Here is a 25,571-nt window from a genome sequence, read left to right on the forward strand (position 1 = left end):
AAGCGAGTGACTTTCCGAGTGATGTCTCTTACCTGGGCCCCAGGGAGACAGCAGAGTTCCCTATCACTATGCGTCGGGTCTGGACAACAAATTGGGCCCTCTATTACCTTCAGAAGGGAGTCCCCTATGACTATAACCCCTTTTTTTTTTTTTTTTTTCTTGGTGGGGGTTGTTGTGGTGTAGGGCGTATGTTGACTTGCCCTGGGCAACTCCCCTAATGTGGATGGACCTTTGTCCAAATCATATGTAGGGCATATGTTGCCCTGGGCAACTCCCCTAATGTGGATGGACCTTTGCCCACATCATTTGCCTGCCCATCCAGTTCCGAGTTCCAGAGCCTCATAACTGTTGCATAGGGGCTCCTGGGAAGGTGATGTATGCAGCAGGAGGGTTCACCTGCTGTGCTGAACAGGAACCTGCTTTCCACTTCCTCATCTCTTAGATCCCCTTCCTCTGCCTGGTGGTGAGGGGGTATGGGAAACTTAATTTCTTGTGTAGTGGCTGGCTGAGGAGCCTGTCTCAGGGATGGCAGAGCTCTACCCCACCAGTCAATCTCCTTCTCTGACTTCCTGATGCTCCTCAGCCCGCCCACCTCCTCCCGAAGCTCTGCCACCTGGCAAAGCAGTTCTTCAACCTGGACACACCTCCCACAGATGTGCTCACTGCTGCCATCCTGTACTGACATAAGAGAAGGGCACACTTGGCAGCCTGACATCTGGGTGGCAGCGTGTGTCCCCCCCAGCTCTGTCTGGGAGGCTACGTTGGATGTGGTGAGTGCCAAACTCCTAGAGGCCGTTGCCTTCTGCTGGGTGGATACCATCTCTCCCTGATTGGGCTGGCCAAGCTTCAGCACCTTCCCTGCTCACCCTGCCTGTATCAGCTGCTGTGCCAACTGCCACGCCACACCCTGTTTGCCTGCTCTGTTCACATGGAGTCGGTCACCTCTCCTTGCTTGGAAGATAGCCACAAAAGCAGCTGCTTGCATTTCCGATGGATCTCAGAGGATTATTGCTTTTTCTGTAAAGAAGAGAGCAAGCTAGAGCTAATGTCCTGAACTGATTCTGATTCCTCTGCTGAAAATCATCTCTTTTTTGGTGAATTGGCTACATATGAAAAAATTCAGCTGGAGAATTTGTATGCCATCCAGGTGTACACATGCTAATCTCATAGTGTTCTTTAGTTATATATAATATATAACATTTCTAGCTGATATTGACCAGGAAATATTGAAGTGGCTCATATTTTATTCCAGAGTTCCTTGTGTGATCATGTGCTTTGTTGCACAACAGACTTTGACATATATGCAACAGCCCTGTTCAGACAGCATCCTTCCTGGAAAGCACTCAGTGAACTGCGTTCTTTCTCTGACAGCGATAATGTGTACAGTTGCATAAGAGCATGAACGAGAGAACACCTTTAAGCTGTACTTTACATCAGTTCTGTGACTCATTAGACTCGGTTAATTACTTCTGAGCAGTCCTTGTTTCTATTTGACTGAGAGGCATTTGAAACAGGAAATCTAAGAGGAAGACTCAGAGCAGACCTGGAACCAGGTACAAACTTCCACCAGCAGAACGCAGAGTTTCTGTACACTTACAATGGCACCGTGGAGAAGACCGCATAAAGTTGCACTGTTAATCATGAATGCAGGTTTTGTGTGTTATCTTGTGCACTTACTGCAAGATCAAAGAAAGGGAAAGCATGATTCCTTGGAAGTTAATCCTCGATCTCTAAATGGAAATCTTATCCTTGAGAGACTGGATCGTTTGGACTGGAACATTTATAACCTATGTAAGTAAAATGCTATGCTGCTTAACTTTTTTAGAGTTAGGTATCTAGATTTTCTGAAGGACAGAATAATAGTTAACAGCGCTAATATTTACTTGGATTTCCCTGGACATTAAAATTTTTCTTTCTTGCAATCTTGAAAAAGATGTGATAGTTTCTCAACTTACATGCAACACATTAAAGTCTTTCACAGTCATCACTGTGTTCTTTATTTTTGCATATTAGAAAGTTTCTTGCCCTGAAGTATTAAGCAGTTTTAAGGCAATTGTACCAGTATACTAATCTCAAGTGGTTATTAAGCCTTTCATTATTTTGTTTGCCATAAAAATTTAGTTTCAAGAAAAATAGGAACTGCTCCATTCCCTCAGCCTCTGCTGTGTGGGTGAGATACAAAGGTACTTGTGACCAGCACTGTCTTTTTCCTCCATCCAGCTTTAGCATATACAGACTAGAGTTGCTGTGAGGAAAATAGGTAGATGAACTTTACATCGCCTGGTCAATTGAACTGTATTTCAAAGCAGCATTTGCTAAAATTTATTTCTCACTTATAGTATTGCAGTGCAAGACCAACAGCATCCCAGCTGATGTTCTTATACACGAGGGATATTAATTGATGATGGCCTCTTCTTTCTCACAGCAGGGTTTGTGAATTTTGAAGAACTCTGTTTTCAGATATTTGTTGTTGGACTGTTGGGAGGTGGGCACTACAGAGCCATCTGAATGACAGCTTGTAGTAGGTTAAGTTTGTCTGGCTTCTATGTGCCCACTCAGCTGCTCTCACTCTACCTCAGCAAGACAGGGAGGCAATAGGAAGGAAAAAGCTCATGAATCAAGAAAAGAACAGTGAGATAACTCACTAATTACCATCATGGGCAAAACACACTCAGCAAAAGGGAAATTAATGTAATGTATTGCCTACTAACAACAGTGAGAAACTAAAAGCAAACAAAAAACCAACTCTTTCATCCATCCTCTTCTCCCTCATCCCCCGGGTGGTGCAGGGAAATGGGGAATGGGGGCTGCCCTGACACTTCGTATCCACTGCTCCTTCACGGTCACTCTCTTCTGCTCCAACGTGGGGTCCCTGACCTTGGGGGTCTCCAGGGTTGTTTCTCCTGCATTTTCTCACTCCTCTCTCCCAGCTGCTGCTCTGCAGCATTTTTCCCTTTCTTAACTATGCTTTCACAGAAGTGCAACCAGCACTTATTTGCCAAGCTTTGGCCAGCAGCAGGCCCCTTTCAGAGCCAGCGAGAACCAGCTGACATGGCGCCAGCTCCTGGTCTCTTGTCACAGAAGCTTCCTTTACAGCCTCCTCCACTACTAAAACCTTGTCAAGTTTACCCAGTTCAGGGCTGAAGATTTCGGATCTCTATTTTCTTTGGACTACTTTTGATTTCCTACTTTTTTGATTTAATTTGAATCTCATTGTAGTCTTAAGCTGAAGAAAACAAGAAAACCTTGAAGAATACAGGGAAACTGGTAGCCTTTAGTAAGCAGAAGCAAGAGAGAGAAGAGATGAAAGCTAGAAAACAGGAAGGAGGAAAACAACTAAAGAAAGATTCCGGACTGATGTATGGTAACCTTTTGCCCATTACAGGGCATACATTAATAAATGCCATACATTATTTGAGTAGTCGAGGACGGCTGCCTCGGAGCCGGAGCAGCCGCAGCACCCGACCATGTGTTATGGGGGGATCTTGGGCCCTTGCTTCACCAGGGGCAGCCCAGGACAGCCCCTGCCCTGTCGCAGTCAGGCAGAGGGAGGGGAACAAAAAGATGAGGAGGGTTGGAAGTGAGTCCCAGTTCGGCACTGCAGGCAATCCCCCTCCCTACCTACCTTGCTTCCCCAGGTGCACCTCTGTAATAGGTTTGAGGCCCTGGATCTCGAAGAAGATGTAGGCAAGGATGTGGTGGAAGGCCTGCCTACGAGGTCACACAGGAAGAGGCAGTTGACACCGCGCCTCAAGACTGCATCCGAAAAGAAAGAAAGAGGGTAATTGTAGTAGGAGATTCCCTTCTGAGAGAAACAGAGGGCCCGATATGCAGAGTTGACCCTCATTGAAGGGAAGTCTGTAGTCTCACTGGAGCCCAGATCTGGGATATCACCAGGACACTCCCCAGCCTGGTGTGCTCAACAGACTACTACCCGCTGCTGATCTTCCAGATAGGTGGGGAGGAAGCTGCGTCCCATTGTCTGAGGGGAATGAAGAAAGACTTCAAGGCCTTGGGACGGTTGGTGAGTTTGGAGCACAAGTCATTTTCCCTTCCCTCCTTCCTTTCTGGGGTGATGACATGGGATGGAATAGAAGGATCCAGTCCATAAATGGTTGGCTATGTGACGGGTGCTACAGGCAGGGCTTTGGGTTCTTTGATAATGGCTGGTTTTATAAGACACCAGGCCTGGCAATAATACGTGGGAAAGGTTTATCTCACAGGCGCAAAAGGGTTCCAGGACAGGAATTAGCGGGGCTCATTTGGAAAGCTTTAAACTAGATCTGAAGGGGGAGAGGGTTGCAGCTGGGCTTGCACCAGTGGGGCAGCGCTCTAGCAGTGGTGAAGACCTGGAAACCTCCCATACACCTAGGGTGAAATCAGCATGCTCAGCTCACTCCCTGAAGTGCCTGTACACCAATGCACGTAGCATGGGGAATAAGCAAATGGGATTAGAAATCCATGTTCGGTCAGGAGACTATGATCTAGTGGCAATTACAGACATGGTGGGACAGCTCACATGACTGGAATGTGGTCATTATGGGTATGTCCTTCTCAAGAAAGACAGGCCAGCAAGGCGAGGTGGCAGAGTTGCTCTTTACAGGAAAGGGGGGATGTCCACTGGGGGATGAGGAGCAAGTTGAGAGTCTGTGGGTGAGAATTAAGGGACAGGCTGGCATGGGTGATACTGTTGTGGGTGTCTGTTACAGGCCACCAGATCAGGATGAGGAAGTTGACGAGGCCTTGTACGGGCAGCTGATAGCAGCATCACGATCACAGTTCCTGGTTATTGTGGGGGGTTTCAACTACCCTGACATTTGCTGGAAGGCCTACTCAGCCAGCCATCCGCAGTCCAGGAGGTTCCTTCAGTGTATTGATGATAACTTCCTGATGCAAATGAGGGATATGCCAATTAGAAGAGGAGTGCTGCTGGATCTTGTCCTCACTAACAAGAAGGGACTGGTGGAAGCGGTGAAGGTTGAGGGCAGCCTTGGTTGCAGCGACCATGAGATGGTGGAGTTTAGTATCTCATGTGGCAGGAACAGAGTACCAAGCAGAATTGCAACCCTGGACTTCAGTAAGTCTGACTTTGGCCTTTTCAAGCATTTGTTAGGGGAAATCCCATGGGACAAGGTACTTGGAAGGAAAAGGAGCCCAAGATAGCTGGTTAGCGTTCAAGGACTGCTTCTTCCAAGCTCAAGAACAGAGCATCTCAACAGGTAAGAAAGAGAACCAGGAGACCTGCATGGTTAAACAGGGAATTGCTTGGCAAACTCAAGTGGAAGAGGAGAGTCTACAGATCATAGAAGGAGGGGTTGGCCACTTGGGAGGAATATAAGGCTGTTGTCAGAGAACGTGAGGAGGCAACTAGGAAAGCTAAGGCCTCCTTAGAATTAAACCGTGCAAGAGGGGTCAGGGACAACAGAAAGAGCTTCTTCAAATATATTGCAGATAAAACTAATACTAGAGGCAATTTAGGCCCACTAATGAATGAGGTGGGTACCCTGGTGACAGAAGATAAAGAGAAGGTGGAGTTACTGAATGCCTTCTTTGTCTATAATGCCAGAGGCTCTCCTGAGGAGCCCCATACCCCTGAGGCCCCAGATGCCGGAATAAAGGAGGAGTTTGCCTTGGTTGATGAGGGCTGGGTTAAGGACCAATTAAGCAAGCTGGACATCCATAAATCCATGGATCCTGATGGGATGCATCCGCAGGTGCTGAGGGACTTAGTGGAAGTCTTTGCTAGACCACTCTCCATCATCTTTGGTAACTCATGGGCATCAGGAGAGGTGCCTGAGGACTGGAGGAAAGCAAATGTCACTCCAGTCTTCAAAAAGGGCAAGAAAGAGGACCCGAGTAACCATAGACCGGTCAGCCTCACCTTCATCCCTGGAAAAGGGATGGAACAACTTATCCTTGGCATTGTCTCTAGTCATATCAAGGGTAAAAGGGTCATTAGGGGCAGTCAACATGGCTTCACCAACAGGAAGTTGTGCTTGACCAACCTGATAGCCTTTTATGAGGATATAACTGGGTGGATAGATGATGAAAAGGCAGTGGACGTGGTGTATCTTGATTTCAGTAAAGCCTTTGACACCGTCTCCCACAGCATCCTCGCAGCTAAACTGAGGAAGTGTGGTGTGGGTGATCGGGTAGTGAGGTGGACTGTAAACTGTCTGGAGGGAGGAAGCCAGAGGGTTGTGGTTAATGGGACGGAGCTGAGTTGGAGTCCTGTATCTAGTGGAGTCCCTCAAGGGTCAGTACTGGGACCAGTGTTGTTCAGTATATTCATCAATGACTTGGATGAGAGAATGGAGTGTGTTGCCTGCAAGTTTGCTGATGACACTAAACTGGGAGGAGTGGCTGACACGCCAGAAGGCTGTGCTGCGATCCAGTGGGACATCGACATGTTGGAGAATTGGTAGGGGAGAAATTCAATGAAATATAATAAGGGCAAGTGTAGAGTCCTGCATCTGGGCAAGAACAACCCCAGACAGCAGTATAAGTTGGGGACTGCCCTGCTGGAAAGCAGTGAAGGGGAGAGGGACCTGGGGGTCCTGATGGACAGTGGGATGACCATGAGCCAGCACTGTGCCCTTGTGGCCAAAAAGGCCAATGGCATCCTGGGGTGTATCAGGATGGTTGCGGTTAGTAGGTCGAGAGGTTCTCCTCCCCCTCTACTCTGCCCTAGTGAGACCACATCTAGAATACTGTGTACAGTTCTGGGCCCCTCAGTTCAGGAAGGACAGGGAACTGCTTGAGAGAGTCCAGTGCAGAGCCACAAGGACAACTAAGGGAGTGGAGCATCTCCCTTACGAGGAAAGGCTGAGGGAGCTGGGTCTCTAGCTTGGAGAAGAGGAGACTGAGGGGTGACCTTATTAACATTTACAAATATGTAAAGGGCAAGTGTCAGGAGGATGGAGCTGGGCTCTTCTCGGTGACACCCAATGATAGGACAAGGGGCAATGGGCGCAAGCTTGAACATAGTAAGTTCTGCTTAAGTATGAGCCAAAACTTTTTTATGGTGAGGGTGACAGAACACTGGAAAAGGCTGCCCAGGGGAGTTGTGGAGTTTCTTTCTCTGGAGACTTTCAAAACCCAGCTGGATGCGTTCCTGTGTGAAGTGATTTAGGTGTTCCTGTTCTGGCAGGGGGATTGGACTAGATGATCTTTCAAGGTCCCTTCCAATCCCTAACATTCTGCGATTAATGGTTGTTAACATATTCAAAACCACACATCAAAATGCAAATATATGGAAATGTGGAATTTGGTGTCATTGTCCTCAACACCCCCCCCCCCCCCCAAAAAAAGTATCAAAAGTAGCCAGAAATACAGTTTCACAAGTTATCTGTGCATAAATAACAGTGATTCAAGTCAGAGGTGTGCTTGCTTTGCAGAAGATCACCAAGCACCTGATTCTGCAGAATTATTTAATTAACTATGTAATTAAAAGAAACTTAGAATGTCCCAGTCATCAAGCCTGAAACTAGCTGTTTCAAATGGTACATGGGGCACCTTTGAACTTAATGAGGAAAGTGTCACATACAGCTTGGTCAGCTTTAATATCCCATATCCCAAACATTAATATCCCATAATGCCATGTTATTGTTGACACATCTTGCAGCTGTTCTTATGGACACCAATAGTTACATATATATTTTTTTAGATGATTTTAGAGCCATTTGAAAGAATTGAACTGAAGCCTTCACTTCAACACTTAGCCACAGAACCACAGATTAATTGAGGTTGGAATGCACCTCTGGAGATGGTCTAGTTTAATTCCCATGCTCAAAGCATGATTAGCTAGAGCAGGCTGCCCAGGACATTGTCCAGTCAAGGTTTGAAATTTCCAAGGAAGGAGACTTGGAAACCTGTCTAGATTACCCATTCTCATTTTCAGTCACTCTAGCAGGCAAAAAAAGTATTTCAGAAATGTTTAAATGGAATTCCATGTATTTCAGTTTGTGCCCACTTCCTCTTGTCCTTTCACTGCATACTAAGAGAAGACTGACTTTGTCTTTGTTAGTCCCTTGCATCAAATATTTATATTCATCAAGTCAGCCAAGCCTTCTCTTCTCCAGCTTCTCCTTGTAATACAGATGCTCTAGTCTTTTAGTCATCTTAGTGGTTCCTTGTAGGATTTGTTCCAGTGTGTCCATGTCTCTCTTGTTTTGGAAATCCCAGTACTGAATACAGCCCTACACATGTGGTCTCATCAGTCCTGAGTAGAGGGAAAAATCACCTCCTTTGTCTTCAAAATCAGTATGGTATAAACAACTGGACTTAGATAAGAACCTTGTTATGGATTTTTTATACATTAATATAAGCCAAGCATAATTTCATAAAAATGGTTTGGACCTCATTAAAAAAGTTATGCATTTTTCCTACTTCCAGATTTCTCGAACACTATCACTTCAGTGTATCTTGCTCTGTGTTTGTGTAGAATCTGATGCAGGATATGTAGAATGTAATGTTTCAAAAATGATCTCATGTAGAAGGGAGGGTCTGATGCTACTCTCATGTGAATATCATTTTAGCTGTAACTTCATGGATCACTTCACCTATAGCACCGTGAGTAGAATTTGGCTTATTTATAATGGGGTGGTGGTTTCACATTGGTAGGAAGCTCAGCACCACCATGCAGCTCACTCTCACTCCACCTCCTCAGAAGGACAGGGGGAGAAAATATGATCAAAAAAGACCCTCGTGAGTTGTGATATGGACACAGAGATAAGTCACTGATTACCGTCATGGGCAAAACACACTCAGCAAAAGGGAAAATAATGCAATGTATTGCCTACTAATAACAGAGCAGGGATAACTAAAACCAAACTACAAACACCTTCCACCCCATACACCCTCTTCTACAACCTCCCCCAGAGCAAGGCAGGGGAATGGGGAATGGGGTCTGCAGTCAGTCCATAAAGCTTTGTATGGAAAGTGTTATGGACTTCCCTCCTTCTTTACTGACCTTTGTGTCTTCAGGGTTGTTTCTCTTGCATTTTCTCACTCCTCTCTCCCAGCTGCTGTTGTGCAGCAGTTTTTCCCTTTCTTAAATTTGATCTCACTGAGGTGCAACCATCATTGAGCTGAGCTCACTGATTCAGCTCTGGCCAGTAGCGGGTCTCTTTTGTAGCCAGCTGGAACTTGCTTTTATCTAACATGGGGCAGCTTCTGGACTCTTCTCACAGAAGACACCCCAGTAGCCCTCCACTACCAAAACCTTGCCATGTAAGCACAGTACATTTTACCTCTTCCATCTGTAAAAAACATATTTAAAAATTATGATTAATATATGCATTCATCACACACTTCACAGAAATCAACAAAAATAATTCTCCACACCAAAGTGAACATAGCATCATCACAACACCAGCAGAGGTGGACAAGTACACACAGTCTACCTCTTGTCCCTTTACCATATTACAATACAAATTCACCACCGTTATTACACTCTTTGGCAATGTCCTGTCTATGGTTTGCCCGTTAAACTCTCCCAGTTACTGTCCTTACCTCAAGTTCCTTACAAACTACATGTTGGTAGCCAGAAGGGGCTGTGCTGCTTTACCACCAGTAGGTTTAACTAGTTTAACACTGCTACCAAAACCTTGCCGTGTAAACTCAATACAAATGGACAGTGTTCTCAACTGCTGTTATAATCACTCCTCTTTCATTTTCTATCAGCTAAATCATTGGAGGAGGTCCATGAAAAAGTAAAACAAATAGAACATGACCAGAAGCTGCAAAATATCTCCAGGACTGAAGTACACCAAGCTGATAATATGAAAGAGGAAAAGAAGATAGTACATCATTTGCTGTACCCAGACTCAGATCTGTTCAAACGCTGGGGTGCAGATTTAAGTGAAGAGGAGCAAACTGTTGCACAGGAGCTGTTCTTAAAATATGGGTATAATGTATATATCAGTGATCATCTGCCTCTGGACCGACCTATCACAGACACCAGATCTCCCAGGTACAGTATAAGCCCTCTCAACATTCACAAGGTGACACGAAATTAAGGAGAAAAGAATCTGCATTGCTTTGGTATAAGTTATTATAAGGTATTTTTCTAGAAGTTAGTTGGTTCTTGAACTCAATAAATAATATATATTTTAAGCAGACCAGTGGTACTATGGGAGCTGGTGTAAGTAACCATTGGAAACCTTATTAGGAATGAGTATCTGTTCAAAAAGGAAACACATTTTTCTGCATCGTATGATAACATACATGATTTGTTGCAAAATATAATATTAAACTTTACTGGAGTTAACTGGTATAAATATGGAAGAATGTCACAAATATACTGAAAGCCTACATCTTAGTACCTATAGATCCTTGTATGAAATCTGACAGAGAATTTCAAATAATGTGGCATGTAAAATGGGTTGCAAACTGGGCCTGAGTTAGCCATGTCATGTTGTTGTTTAAAAGGGAGTTGTCTTACTGGCAGCCCTTTGGAAGATTTCAAGAGCAGGTTAGCCTAACAGCCACCAGTAATGACATAGACAGGAATGATCCTGTCATGAGGTTAAAGGGGTTCCCCTCTAAGCTCCTGTGTAAGAGAAGGACAAATCCCTTTTCTCAAGGTGAATAGTGCCACTGGTTCCTGATCCTGTTGCTTGCAGCTGGTTCCATCTAGGGCGGACTGTTGCCTTTGATTGTGGGTGTCCTCTGAGTCTTGCATCAAGCCTTAACTCTGATGCATAGTGTCAGTTTTACATGTGTTTTTCACTTAATAGTGGTTGAAGTAGTGTGAGGATTGTGTGGTAGCTTCTAAAGTGAGTTTTGGGGGACTTTCTGTGCAGTGTCTCTTGGAGTACTCAGGTTGTGGATGTGTGGAATTGCATAAGGGAAAAAAGCTGCCATGTAAGTGGTGGAGAGAAGGACAAGGGAGCCAGGCCTCATTCAATGTTGTGCCAACCACAGATCTTTTTGAGGCAGCCCCAAGCAGCCCCAAGCTGAACAATGCTCACCCTGCTTGGGGATTGTTCTGGGGAGAATTAGCTCGAACAACCACTGCAAAGGTGTGCTGCAGCAAAGCAAGCTCATGATTGGTCTGTGCGGTCCTAAAATCAGGTGCAGTGTCTAGTACTCTTCTGTTTAGCTAGGAAGACATACTTGTGAAGACCTCCTTTTGAAGATGTTTTTCACCCAGGTTCTTGTACTAATGGATAGTAAAGCTAAAGAAACTGCAACAAAAATGCATGATTACCACTTCAGAGGTCTCGTTAGAGCACGAGCCTGACTCTCAAAGGACTGTATTACATAACTACACAGATCATGCAGACTGTGTTTCTCCACAGAAACATCTCCAGCATCTTAAAAGGACTTTGTGTTACTCTCATGAACATGTTTTTAAGGGGATGGAACAATCAGCTTGAGAATACAGATATGCTCTATTGTTTGCTCTAGAGGGAATGAGCAGTTAGCACTATGTGGCTGAAACAAATAATGAATCTTGGATTTGGGCCTTCCTTTTTTCACTCTTATGGTTTAAGTCCAATATCGCAGGTCTGACTTCTTGCAGCTGTCTTTCTCTGATTTTCTTCAGAAACTGTGTTAAAATTGTTCTTCTATTACAGCTGTAAAAAGAGGATATATCCCAAAGATCTTCCAACAATTAGTGTTGTACTTATATTTATGAATGAAGCACTGTCAATCATCTTACGTGCAATTACCAGTATAATTAATCGAACACCTGCTCATTTATTGAAAGAAATTATCCTGGTAGATGATTACAGTTCAAATGGTAAGTGACCCAGGGAAGGCAGGAATCTTGCAAATCTATTGCGTCAAATGAATGTTGGTGGCCGTTAGTATACACACAGGGTAGACTGCTCAAAATTAAGACACAAATTGAGTATGTGAGAAAAAACATACCTCCTTAGTAGCCTGGAAAATGTCAGCTAATAAGGAACAGCATGATGCTCTGCAAGTGTTTGAAAAAGGTTAAAAATTGAAGTTAAAAATTTATTATCGTGGGCTCATAAGCCAAATTACGAAACTAAGAATATGCTAAAAAAGCTATTTCTGTAGGCATCTGAAATAACTCCTTGAAGAGTGGTATACTGAGTTGTGGAAAATAGTCCTAAGGGAAGCAGAGGATGCATCATTGCTCTTAAAATTGATTTGAGCAAAGCATTGTAAGATTATCTGTAAGAAATAGTTATGCCCCTTGTCTTAGGGGTACTTTTTCCTCCTTGCCTAATGAGTTGTGTGTAATTTCTCAATTTTAAGATTTGTAACTGCTAGAAAAACATGTCAGTTTGGGTGCAGCAAGAATTCAAATGAATTTCAAAAACAATGGTAAGAGGTTCCAAATTTTCCATCCCTTTTCTCTAATGCTATTTTTTTTTTCCTTTTGGTAAAGGAGTTGGCATGCCTACAGCTCTTGTAGGACCATTTCACATTTTCACGACTTGTTTATTTTCTCTTTTCCTTTCCACAAGCAATACGATACACACATAAGTTACTGCACCAAGACAGCTAATTGCTTGCTTTTATAGCATGTGTCTAAAGTAAAGTTTGTACATACTGATGCATTTGTGTAAAATTTAGAAACCATATAATACCACTCTATGTAAATTAAATTTAGGTACATAATCATACTCCTAGAACGAAAGCTGCATTTTCAAATGAGCCTCTTGAAATTATTAGTTATTGAATTATTGAAATAATTATTATAATTATTACCTGAATAATTCTACCTATTCTACTGTAAAGAACAAATCAGTTTTCCATCTAGAACTGTGAGAAGCTAAAAAGCTGTTACATACATGATCTCCATTTCTAAATATTGATGACCTCTACTATTATTTTTAAAAATCATTAAAATGTGTGGGATGTTTTTAGATGATCTGAAAGGACCTTTGGAAACACAGATAAAAAATTACAATGCAAAACATCCTGGACTGCTGAAAATTGTCAGACATGAGAAAAGACAAGGACTAACACAAGCCCGGATTTCTGGCTGGGAGGCATCAACGGCAGATGTTGTTGCAATTTTGGATGCCCATATTGAAGTGAACATGGCTTGGTAAGACTACTAAGAGCGAGGGGTTTCTGACATGGGGAGATAGAGGTGGACAAAGAGTTCAAGTGTGCAGCTGGGACAAACGTCTGTGTATGGCTCTCTTTTCTGGTCTGCCACATGTTAATTAACAGCCAACAAGTCATTTATTTTTGAGAGGGAGGGAAATATAATTGTTTGAATTAAATAGCAAAACAGATATCTAACATATCTGTAATTTGTCTAGTGAAAAGCAAGAGAGAAATGCTTACTTTCTGTGTATATTCATTATATTTCTAGGACAAAAGACTTAATTCAGTGAAATAATCTAAGTCTGATGCAGGTTATTTTGTTCCGGTGCCAGTAGCTTTGACATTTTATAAGCATATTAGAGAACCATAATACCCAGTGACTTTAAATTGGTTTGATTCCTATTCCAGCTTTTTAGATAGTTTGTTTACTGTTGCCTGTAAATTTAATAGTGCATCACACAGTTCTATAGGTCTGCTTTTGCAATGAGCGACAGAACAGGTGGCTGATGATGGATATTTACATTCTGTTAGGTAATGAATTATATGGTGCTGTTTTGTGTCAAATCTCTTTGTATTCTCTCCACTCTGGGTTGTTGAATTTACTGGCTGACTCTTGTCCATGTTGCCTCATTTCCTGGTAAAAAGCTTTTTCTCTCAGTCCTTCATGGGCCAAAATGACTCTGGTCCAGATCTTTGTTTCTCCCTTGATAACATGGTAACTGATATTCTCTATTTCTTACAGTCTTAAAGGTAATATTGAAGGCCTCTAGTCATGGCTTTAAGAACTCTTTTGGACAAGTTGGGGTGCAAGAGTATGGAGGGAAAGATAAGGTCAGTTCTTCCAGGTCTAGCAGTAATTGGGGCCCAGCAAAAAGACTGTCTCTTTGTCAGATTACAACAGTCTCTGACCAGGTTCTTTTAGATACTACACATGAGATGTGTTTAATGTTTTAATTCTAAATTTACTTATTTGAACATTTTTGGCCTTACAGAGAATTTTGTTTAGAAAAGTGATACTGCACTATACTGAAGTCACAACACAAGCATAATATAGCAATTTCAATTGAACTTCAAATTCGATTTCAGTTGAATCACAATATGAACATGATTCACATTACTGATCCCTATATGCCCACCATCAAGATGCTAGATGTCCCCATCTGCTTGGAAAGAATGCATGTGTTGAAGCCAACTCAAGTCAGCTACTCTCTTCAAAGTTAATTTTGCTAGGTGTTCAATTTTCACCTTCGATGTTGGGCTGAGCCTGGCTCGGGAAGATAATACTTTCTACTATTATTTTAGGAAGGAGATGTACATAACCAGTTGCCCCACTCTACTGGTACTGCTATTTATCTACAACAAAAGACATCCATACAAAGGTCCTTGGTGTTGAGATAAGTTTAATTTCCTTTACAATCACTGTGGTCACTCCCTACATTCTTCTCTGAGCTTTATGTCAGTCCTTGCCTATCTTCTCTGAGATTTCTTCCACTGTAGCGGTTCATTGATTGGTCAACCCTTCCATCATATAGCAGCTGTGCCATCAAGGCACAGGGAAGGAGGGGGAATGATCAGTGGTTTACTGCACCTCTCAGGGTCTTTTTCCCTTCTTCTTCTCTTCTTTCTTGTTTCTTTATGCAGATTTGTGAAGACTCTCTAGAACCTGTAGGAAGCAGTCCAGGATAGCAGTAAACCCAGCAAGTTGTGTGGAACTTATGTTTATTATAGTTAGTGACAGTCAAATTCAGAAGCTGCCTAATGTAAGGGAGAATTGAACCATGGCATTAGAAAATCACGTTACCAGTGCTCCAAGATTGGTACATAACTTTTCTTGGAGGCCAAAGTCAATGGCTTAAATAAATTATTTAACCCAGTTTTATTGAAACAAGTTGTAAAATGTAGTTTTGTTCAACAGATTTAATCTTTTTCAAGCTGAATAGACTGTTCATTCATTTTGGTAGGGCTGAACCTATTTTGTCTCGAATAAAAGAAGATCGCACTGTTATAATATCACCGGTATTTGACAATATTCGTTTTGATGACTTTGAGCTTCTTCAGTATTCAGTGGCTGCAGATGGATTTGACTGGGCACTCTGGTGCCTTTATGAACCTTTACCGGATGAATGGTATGCTCTTAAAGACGAAACAGCTCCAGTCCGGTAAGTATAAACAGCATTTGAGAGGGTTGTTTCAAAGGTGGTGGGATAGAAACTTACAAAGCACATTGCAACTAGATAGTTGGTTTGGAACTGAGGATTCTTCAGCAGACCAAAAAATCTCAGTATACCAGTTGCAGAGTTGTATTCCAGAATCTTCCTGTGCTGAGCCTGCCATTGGACTTCCAGGCATTTGCAGAGAAGTTGTTGGTTTTTCTGTCCAATATTCATGAACAAGGAGCGTGGTAGCAGTATTTAACTGTGCAAGATGAACTGTGGCCCCTGCCTATGCCTATCCAAGAATCTGCAGTGGATCTTAAGTTTGCTGGACAAGCACATATCTGAGCTGTGAAGACTCATATAGATTCAATTTGTTTCTTTCTTTGGAGATGTTGGAGTGATGCACTATAACAATAATCTTCAGCAACATTTTTCAACCCTTATTGTTCATGCATCACACAAAACCACGAAAAAGACATGAACACAATGCATATAGCTGTTATACCTACTCTTACTGCTAGGCTCCAGTCTATTTCCTTGTGTTTCTCACATCTTCCTTAAACACTCAGATTAGTTCACGTATTCAACAGAAGATGGTCACTAGTACTGTGGTATCAGCAACCAGCTTGTGATGAATAACAGAATTGTAGAATGGTTTGGGCTGGAAGGGACCTTAAACATCAACTAATTCCAACCCTCCTACCATGGGCAGGAACACCTTCGCCTAGACCAGGTTGCTCAAAGCCCCACCCAGCCTTGCCTTGAACACTTCCAGGGATGGGGCATCCACAGCTTCCCTGGGCAACCTGTTCCAGTCCCTCACCACTCAGTGAGAAAAGAATGTAATCCTAATATGTAATATAAATCTCCCTTCTCTTAGTTTAAAGCCATTACTCCTTGTACTGTCACCACACTCCTTGACAAAGAGTCCCTCCCCATCTTCCCTTTAGGCCCCCTTTAGGTACTGGAAGGCTGCTATAAGGTCTCCCTGGAGCCTTCTCTTCTCTGGAATGGACAACCCTAACTCCTTCAGCCTATCTTCATAGGAGAGGTGCTCCATCCCTGTGATCTTACTTGTGGCCCTCCTTTGGACTCCCTCTAATACTTCCATGTACTTCCTACGTTGGAGGTCCTAGAGCAGAACGCAGTATACTGGGTGGGGTCTCACAAGAGCAGAGTAGAGGGGGAGCATCACCTCCCTCGACCAGCTGGCCACGCTTCTTTTGATGCAGGCCAGAGTTTTTGATTGGCTTTCTGGGCTGCAAGCACACATTTCTGGCTCATGTTGAGCTTCTGAGCAGCCAGCACCCACAGGTCCATCTCAGGGCTACTTTCATAGAATCATAGAATCACTAGGGTTGGAAAAGACCTCCAAGATCATCTGGTCCAACCGTCCCCCTGTTACCAGTGTCATCCACTAAACCACGTCCCTAAGCACCAAATCCAACGTTTCCTTGAACACTCCCAGGGACGGTGATGCCACCACTTCCCTGGGCAACCCGTTGGAATGCTTGACTGCTCCTTCTGAAAACAAATGTCTCCTAATTTCCAACCTAAACCGGGCGCAACTTGAGGCAATTCCCTCTAGAGCTATCACTAGTTATCTGTGAGAAGAGGCTGACCCCCAGCTCCCCACACCTTCCTTTCAGGTAGCTGTAGAGAGCAATGAGGTCTCCCCTGAGCCTCCTCTTCTCCAGACTAAACAACCCCAGTTCCCTTAGCCGCTCCTCGCAGGACTTGTGTTCCAGACCCTTCACCAGCTTCGTAGCCCTTCTCTGGACACGCTCCAGGGCCTCAATGTCCTTTTTGTACTGAGGGGCCCAAAACTGAACACAGTACTTGAGGTGTGGCCTCACCAGAGCAGCATACAGGGGGACGATCACCCCCCTGGTCCTGATGGCTACACTATTCCTGATACATGCCAGGATGCTGTTGGCCTTCTTGGCCACCTGGGCACACTGCTGGGTCATGTTCAGGCGAGCATCAATCAGCACCCCCAAGATCTTTTCCTCTGCACAACTTTCAACCCACTCTCCCCCAAGCCTGTAGCATTGCTTGGGGTTGTTGTGACCAAAGTGCAGGACCCGGCACTTAGCCATGTTGAACCTCATCCCAGTGGCCTCTGCGCATTGACCCATCCTGTTCAGGTCCCTCTACTGGGCCTTCCTACCTTCTGGCAGATCAACACTTCACCCCAACTTGGTGTCATCTGCAGACTTACTGAGGGTGCACTCAATTCCCTCATCCAAGTCATCAATAAAGATATTAAAGAGGATGGGCCCCAACACTGACCTCTTCGGAACACCACTCTTGACCAGTCTCCTGCTGGATTTCACTCCATTCACCACCACTCTCTGGGTCTGGCCGTCCAGCTAGTTTTTAACCCAGCAAAGAGTGTACCTGTCCAAGCCATGGGCTGCCAGTTTCTCCAGGAGAATACTGTGGGAGACCGTGTCAAAGGCCTTGCTGAAGTCTAGGTAGACTACATCAACAGCCTTTCCCTCACCCACCAGGCAGGTCACCCAGTCATAGAAGGGAATGAGGTTGGTGAGGCAGGACTTGCCTTTCATGAACCCATGCTGACTGGGCCTGATCCCCTAGTTGTCTTTCACATGCTGTGTGACTGCATTCAGGATGACCTGTTCCATCACCTTTCCTGGCATCGAGGTCAGGCTGACAGGTCTGTGGTTCCCCGGGTCCTCATTGCGACCGTTCTTATAGATGGGCGTCACATTAGCAAGTGTCCAGTCGTGTGGGACCTCTCCGGATGACCATGACCACTGACAGATGATGTAAAGCAGCCCAGTAATCACATCCTCCAACTCCTTCAGCACCCTTGTGTGGATCCCATCAATCCATTCTCCACCCAGCCTGTATTTGTGCTCCGCATCGCCCTGACCCAGATGCAAGACCATGTACTTGGGATTGTAGAACCTCATGAGGTTCACACAGGCCCACCTCTCAAACCTGTTAGGTCCCTCTAGATAGGTCCTCTTCCCTCCAGTGTGTTGATCACACCACACAGCTTTGGTGTCATTGGCAAACTTGATGAGGGTGCACTCAATCCCACTGTCCATGTCATTGACAAAGATGTTAAACAGCGTCGGTCCTAATACTGATCCCTGTGGAACACCATTCATTACCAATCTCCACCTGGACATCGAGCTGTTGATTGAGACTCTTAGAGTGTGATCATCCAGCCAATTCCTTATATACTTGAATACATCTGTCTCCTTGTTCCACAAGGATTTCGGGTGATCTTGACAGTCCCTTAGCTCTCAACAACCTTCTGTCACACAATATTAAAAGAAAAAAACTGGTAACAGATAAGATATAATCATGGCAGATGTTTGTATGCTGCCGCACCTTGTAACTAAATGTTGGAGATAAAGTTTCACAGATACCTAGACAAAAAGCTATATATGAAACTGGTTTCTGTAATGTGTTAAAAACATTATATAGTAAACAGTAATTGTTTGACAGGAGAATGGAAATGGAATGCTTCTATTTAAATATGAAAGGATTCCATGAACAATGCATTGGAAAAAGTCCTACTGCCCTAAATGGATCTACAAAGAGTCACCAAAGATGCAACACAAGACAATTCCTTACATATACCTTCACCAGCACCAGCCATAGGAATGCTGTCACCTTGCACCATAACCTGGTGTATGGTTCACCTCCCTGTACCAGTTCTGTTTGCCAAAAATGGTTCCTGAGCATCATTTATTTTCTTGACGACAAGGGAATCTTCCCTCCTTTATGTAGAGTTGTTCTGACCCTGTCATTCCTACTTCCATTCACCTTAACTCATTCTACTGTCAGGCCCTCTTGCACTCCATGTCAGATCATTCCCTGGTCACAACTACAGAGCAATTACAATTTCCCCTTTGGTAGCTTAAAGAATGGTTTGGTGTTGGGGAGCTTGGGGAGGAGGTCCACAATTTTTATATGGGAGAAAACGGAAATGGGTTTGGTCACAGAGGATGGGAATAACAAAAGAGGACCAAATCCACCTTCTGTCCCCTTTTCCCTAGCCTCTATGCTGGATTCATCTGCAGTGAAATTGTTCCTGTCACACAATTGTCTCATCTCTTTCAAAAGCTCAGTTGACAGCAATTTCATGATCCCCCTTAGCAATGTGTCTTACTGTGCAAGTTTTTTTAGCATAATGTCTAACCTTACTCTTCCTCGCTCCAGTTTAACTTGATTTCTTCTTGTTTTAAATATCTGAAAACTGCCTCCACATCTCTTCTCGAAATAGAACTAATTCTTTAAACAATACTAGATCATGCTTTTTAGACCATTGATCAAATTTATTTGTTGTCTTCTGGATTCCTCTCTGCTGATCCACATGTTGGTTTAAAGTTAACCTGTTACTCTCCTTTGGATATTTTGGAAGTTCAAGCTTTGATTGATGGCCAGTAGACTCTATTTTGTTTTCATCATTGTTGCTTATTTCCAATTGTGCTTGTTTTATACTACAGGAGCCCATCTATAATGGGGATTCTTGCTGCAGATAGAAAATTTCTGGGTGAGATTGGTGTACTGGATGGTGGAATGCATATATATGGAGGAGAAAATGTTGAACTTGGCCTGAGGGTAAGCCATTTTTTAACCTTTTCCTGAAAGTAGCAGTGAAAATTAGTATTCATTTTTTTGGGGGGGAAAAAAAAATATTTCTTACTCCTATTGTTGATTTTGCACCTCTTCACATCTTCCACTCTCGACTTTTTCCAAAATTTGGGCACAATATTTTCCTTCAAATGTCATGGGGGGATGACAGTCTCCGCCAAGAAGATACATTTTTGATACATGTCATAGAAGGATTAATACAAGGAATAAGCAAGCAGATCAAAATATACAATGCCATTATTACTATAGTACCAACAAATAGTTGCATGAGCCAACGCCAACCAGGCAACAACAAAGTCGATTTTTCCCAAATGTCTCTAAAACCCCAGGAAGTGTTGTCTTGGGCCACCTCATGTAAGATTTTGGTTTTCTCCCAAATATTTTTGAGATCAGTCTACATAAATCCAGCAACTGGCATTAATTATAGTGCAAACACCTCCTTGCAAGGCCAGTAATAAACCCATGCCCATTAGATTCTGGAATACCATCTCTGACAAACTTGTCACCTCCTCTTGCAGTGCCCTGCTCACATCTAGAGTGTTATTTTCTAATTCTTCAACTATGGCTGAGATACTCACAATAGCTTTTCCTAACTCACTCACCCTTAACCAAGGGATAAACCACCCTGCAAAACTATGAAACACTGTTCCTCTCTCCACTACAGGATTAATTGAAGTTCTCTTGATTCTGCATAGGTGGGTCTCAAGGAGACCTGTGCTTTGGTTTTGCATATCCTCAGTAATGATTATGTTCAGAATTATTGCTTGCACCCAGGGTGCAAGCTCCCTTCCATCCTAGGGGAAACGCTTTCCTGGCCCTATTATCACATTGCCAATACCACCCTTTGCCATTTGGGACTGGCCATCCAGTTACTGAATGATTCCTGCACCATGTTTGGTGTGCATTATATATATTAGCACTCCCGTAATTACCATATTTGGTACAATATGGATAATTCCCTACCTTATGGGTAACATTCCCACACCCAGGGTTAGTATTATTGCTCCCTGAATTTCCATCAGTATGAAGAATGATATGCATACTAATATAAAAACCAGAATACTGTGGGGACACTCTAATTCTACGTAATCCAACCCTTTTCCACAATTACACATGGTATTCATTAATTTTTCCAAATAAGTTAAAGGTTAGTTTACAACTATGATCTACACTTCCTCCTAATTTTCATTTTAAAGGTTCTCCTATAGGAACGGTCTCCCAGGTCTCAGGGTCTATTGATGCCTTCACCCGGATGTAGTGAGTCCACCCTTTCTCAGCTGTTCTCATTCTCAGTAGTCAGGAGTACCTGGAATGGTCACTCCCACTCAGGCTGTAGCTTTGATTCCCTTCATGTTTGTATCAAAACCTAATCTCCTGCTTGAAATGGTTGGATTGGGACTTCCAGAGATGGAGTCTGAGCTAACAATCCACAGGCCCTAAGAGATGACAAAGAGGATGACAGCCCAAGTATATAATTTTTGAGAAAAACATCTTTTGTCTCAAATTGAGATAACTCATTCCCTTTGCCCAGGTACGGCAATCCAAATAAAATTTCATATGGTGAAACTGCCACATCTTTTCTTGGTGCCATTTGAATTTGGAGAAGTGCCAAAGGTAAGCACTTCATCCAGGGGAGCCAAGTTTCCAGTACTAACTTACTCAATTGCTTCTTTACTGTCTGATTCATCTGCTCCAACGTTCCAGAAGAGGAAGGATGCCAAGGAGTGTGAAATTCCCTTGTAATTCCTAGAGTCCACATTAGCCCTTGCAATATTTGTGATGTAAAGTGACTTCCTTGATCAGAGTCAATATTTTAAACAATTCCATACCTGGGAATTATCTGTTCTAAAATTACCTTAGCTACCGCATTCACAGTGTAGCAGATACTGAAGGGAAAGCTTCCACCCACCCTGACACATGATCGACCAAGACTAATAAGTATTTAAATCTACCTACTCTATGGAGTTCTTTAATATTTACCTGTACACTTTGGAAGGTCGAATTTCTGTTTCTCGCCCCCCTTTAGGCTGGCTGCCGATAATTGTTATGTTTATTTACCCTGCATACTTGGTTAGCCAGAGTATATATTCTCTCACATACATATTTCCATAGCACAGTGTCACACGTTGCTTGAACTCCGTAATGACTCCCTCGATGTAAAACAGTTAATATTTCTCCTGTCCTGACAACAGAAGATCATCCACATATTGTAACATTAGCACCCCTTCCAGTGGTTGGAATTGCTCCAAAGTCTGCTCTAGAACTTTCCCAAATAAATTTGGTGACTCTGTAAACCCCTGAAGTAAAACTGTCCATCTGTATTTTTGTTTCTGCCCCATTTCAGGGTCTTTCCACTTGAAGGCAAATATATCTCTACTCTTGGGGTCCAATGGACAGGCTCAGAAGGCATCTTTTAAATCAGTCATACTAAACCACTTACACTCATGTGGGATCTTGCTCATCAGAGTGTATGGATTTGGAATCACAGGGTGCCACTTCTGCACTATCTCATTGATCTTTCTTCCGCCAGCCTTTCTGACTGCCAGCCTTCCTTACCGTCAGGATAGGAGTGTTAAAGGGAGACAAGCGTGGCTCCAATAACCCATCTGTAATCAGCCCTTTCATTACTGGTTTAAGACCAAATTGTCCTTCAGTTGAGATAAGGTATTGCTTCTGATTTATTGCCTCATATCCTTCCTGCATACCTGTCCTCAGGAGAGTGATATTAAGCCCTCCTCTATTTCCTTCCATGACCCATACCACAGGGTCTTTCTCTTTTTCATCAACCTCTGTCAATAACTTCATTGACACTGTTATTCCAGTCTAACAACTTACAATTTGAATGCCCAATTTCATCATCAAATCCTTTCCCAACAAGTTAGTCCCTGCCTTGGGTACATTCAATAATTGCCCAGTGATCGTTTTATACCTTAGTCTCAGTTTGGTGTCCCCAAAAAGTGGCACTGTTATCCCAGTCCCTTCTGCCCCTGTCACCTTTAGGGTTTCATTAGTTAATTTAAGCCCTGATACTTTATGGGCCAGTGATGACCTAGCTGCCCCAGCGTACTGGGTTTTTGTAGCAAGGTTTTAGTAGCAGGGGGCTGCAGGGGTGGCCTGTGTGAGAAGAATCCAAAAGCTGCCCATGTCAAATCAGAGCCAGTTTCAGCAGGCTCCAAAGGGACCAACTGCTGCCCAGAGCCGAGCTGACAAGCGATGTTGTTTGTGCTTCTGTGAGAGCAGATTTAAGAAAGGGGGGGGGGGGGGGGGGGGTAATGGGACAAAAAACAAACAAACAAAACTGCTGCACAACAGCAGTTGGGAGACAGGAGTGAGAAACAGCCCTGCAGCCCCCAAGGTCAGTGCAGCAGGAGGGCAGGAGGTGCTCCAGGCACGCAGCAGCAGTTCCCCTGCGGCCTGTGGAGAGGCCTCTGGTGGAGCAGGCTGTCCCCTGCAGCCCATGGAGCAGATCTCCACGCTGCAGCCCGTGGAGGAGCCCCCGGTGGGGCAGGTGGATGTGGCCTGGAGGAGGCTGCGGCCCATGGAGAGCCCCCGCAGGAGCAGGCCCCGGGCCGGAGCTGCAGCCCGTGGAGAGGAGCCCACGCAGGAGCAGGGGGTCTGGGGGGAGCTGCTGCCCGTGGGGGACCCGTGCTGGAGCAGTTTGCTCCTGGGGGATGGACCCTGCAGCATGGACCCATACCAGGAGCAGCTCACAAATAGCTGCCACCCATGGAGAAGCCCACACAAGACTAGCACCCGATGGGAGGGACCCCATGGCGGAGCAGAGAAGAGAGCAATCGTGAGTGAGCTGCAGAGAAAAAGTGTTACAGACCAACCACAGCCCCCACTCCCAGCCCTCCTACGCCAGTTTATGGTAGGGGAGGATGTGGAAGAGGGTGGATGTGGAGAATGCGCTCCCAGCTTGTTTCTTTTTTTGTTTCACACTGCTCCAGCCCATCAGCAATAGGTAACAAATTTTATTAATCTCCCTATTCTGAGTCTGTTTTAACTGTTACAGTAACTGTTGAGTGATCTCCCTGTCCTTACCTCAGTCCTTGAGACCTTTTCATTGTATTTTCTTCCCCTTTCCCTTTGAGAAGGGGGAGTGATGCAGTTGTAGTGGAGCTCAGCTGCTCAGCTGGGTAAAACCATAACACCCATTATCTATTTTAAATAGAACTGCTTCATTAGGTCCCACCACTATATTTATCAGGGGCGCTCAGTGGGACCAGCTTTCTGAGAAGCCCTGACTCCCCTATTCTGAATTTATAACAGCAAACAATCTCTCCTCCTTCTTCCATTCCAGACACTCCTGTTTGAGGTGACTGGCCCGGCCACACTTAAAACATTTTCTCAAAGCCTGTCCCTGCTAGGATTTAGGCTGTAACACAGGTAGCTTTCCTTGCCTGCCATTCTTTTGTCTCTCTTCCTCTCCCTTCCATCCTGGGTCTGACTTCCCCTGAAACTTTTCTTCCTCTGTCTCCGACCCTCTGTCTCACTACCTGGTCCACTGTGAAGACCATTAGTTTCGCTTTCTGCTTTTCCTTCTCATCTACCCTCCTGACAAACACCTTCTGGGCCTCCCACAGGAGGGTCTCCAATGACTGTTTGCTCCATCCTTCCACCTTCTGGAGCTTTTCTGTATATCTGGCCAGGCTTTAGTGACAAAATCAACTTTCAAGAGCCCTTGGGCTACTGGATCCTCAGGATTCATCCCCAAGTACTCTCTTATTCGTGCTTCCTTAATTCCCATTATTATTATATCCCTTAAGTCTCCCATATGATTTCTGTGTTGTGGTTTATTATCCCAGTTGGGGTCGGCAAAAGGATATTTCTGCTTTTCTGGAATTATTTTTTGTCCTGGGGCGTTGGTTCTTTCCCATTCTTGCATAGCTGCCTGCCTAATCATTCCCCCCCCCCTTCTCCAGTGAATAACATACTCAAGATCGATATTGTCCCCCCTGCCCTGAATATAAATTAGGCCCTAGAAACTGATCTAACTGTTCTGCTAGTCCTGTAGGGTCCTCAGTTAAAGACTTCATTTCCTTCTTAAATTTCCTAACCTCTCTGCTGGGGGGGGGGGGGAGTTCACATAACCTATTTGTCCTTGTCCCACTGAGCCCTTCTTGCCAGAGTCCAGAATGCACTTTTTCTCTAGGGTCGGGGTTAACTGCAGTCCTTGGCTCCCTTACTAGAGCGGCTGCTGCTGCTACTGGTGCAATATTAGGATTGCCGGGGAGGTGGGGGGGGGGAAGGGGGGGATTTATCCAAGGGTTTCCATCAACCTGCACTTCCCTCTGACTCCTCTTTCTCCTGGTCATAGCCCTTTTTCAATAAAAACTGACTTACCCCCTGCACGCAGCAAGCAGCATAACAACTCCTCCTCCAAACATGGAGTCTTATTGTTTACGTATAAATTCAAAGCCTGACAAACCCAATTTTCATTAGACCCATATTTTGGCCAAAATACTGCTGTTCCCTCAATTGGTTCTTTTGTTTAGATTAATACACAGTTTTTAATCATTTTCTTTTTATCATTTCCTCTAGTTTGGGGATTATTCTTTTCCAATTTCTTATCATTCTTCCTGAAGGAATGCTGGTAGGCACTGCCTTAGGGACATCTCCCTGTCCCCTGGAACCCTTATTTCCTATTTTTCCTAGCCCTTGTCAGTGTGCTGCTGCAGAAATTTTTCCTCCTGCAGGGTACCACACACGAAAGTTCCAGTTTGAGAAAATGGGGGT

At 44.1% G+C, this 25,571-nt stretch overlaps 1 protein-coding gene across 2 annotated transcripts in view; it reads left to right on the forward strand.

The window, feature by feature from the left end:
- The first annotated feature begins 419 nt into the window (after window positions 1-419).
- GALNT8 (polypeptide N-acetylgalactosaminyltransferase 8) overlaps window positions 420-25,571 on the forward strand; it is a 35,946-nt gene continuing 10,794 nt past the window's right edge. Inside the window, exons 1-6 of one of the 2 annotated variants that reach the window (XM_083821475.1) lie at window positions 421-1,791; window positions 9,685-9,973; window positions 11,583-11,749; window positions 12,853-13,036; window positions 15,003-15,200; window positions 19,685-19,799. In XM_083821475.1, the coding sequence (XP_083677601.1) occupies window positions 1,599-1,791; window positions 9,685-9,973; window positions 11,583-11,749; window positions 12,853-13,036; window positions 15,003-15,200; window positions 19,685-19,799 (1,146 nt within the window). In that variant the 5' untranslated portion in view covers window positions 421-1,598. Of the gene's footprint in view, window positions 1,792-9,684; window positions 9,974-11,582; window positions 11,750-12,852; window positions 13,037-15,002; window positions 15,201-19,684; window positions 19,800-25,571 lie in introns of both variants that reach the window. The other variant, XM_083821476.1, reaches the window with a different exon arrangement.

Source organism: Anser anser (assembly GCF_964211835.1).
Source record: "Anser anser genome assembly, chromosome: 1".
Classification (NCBI taxonomy): domain Eukaryota; kingdom Metazoa; phylum Chordata; class Aves; order Anseriformes; family Anatidae; genus Anser; species Anser anser.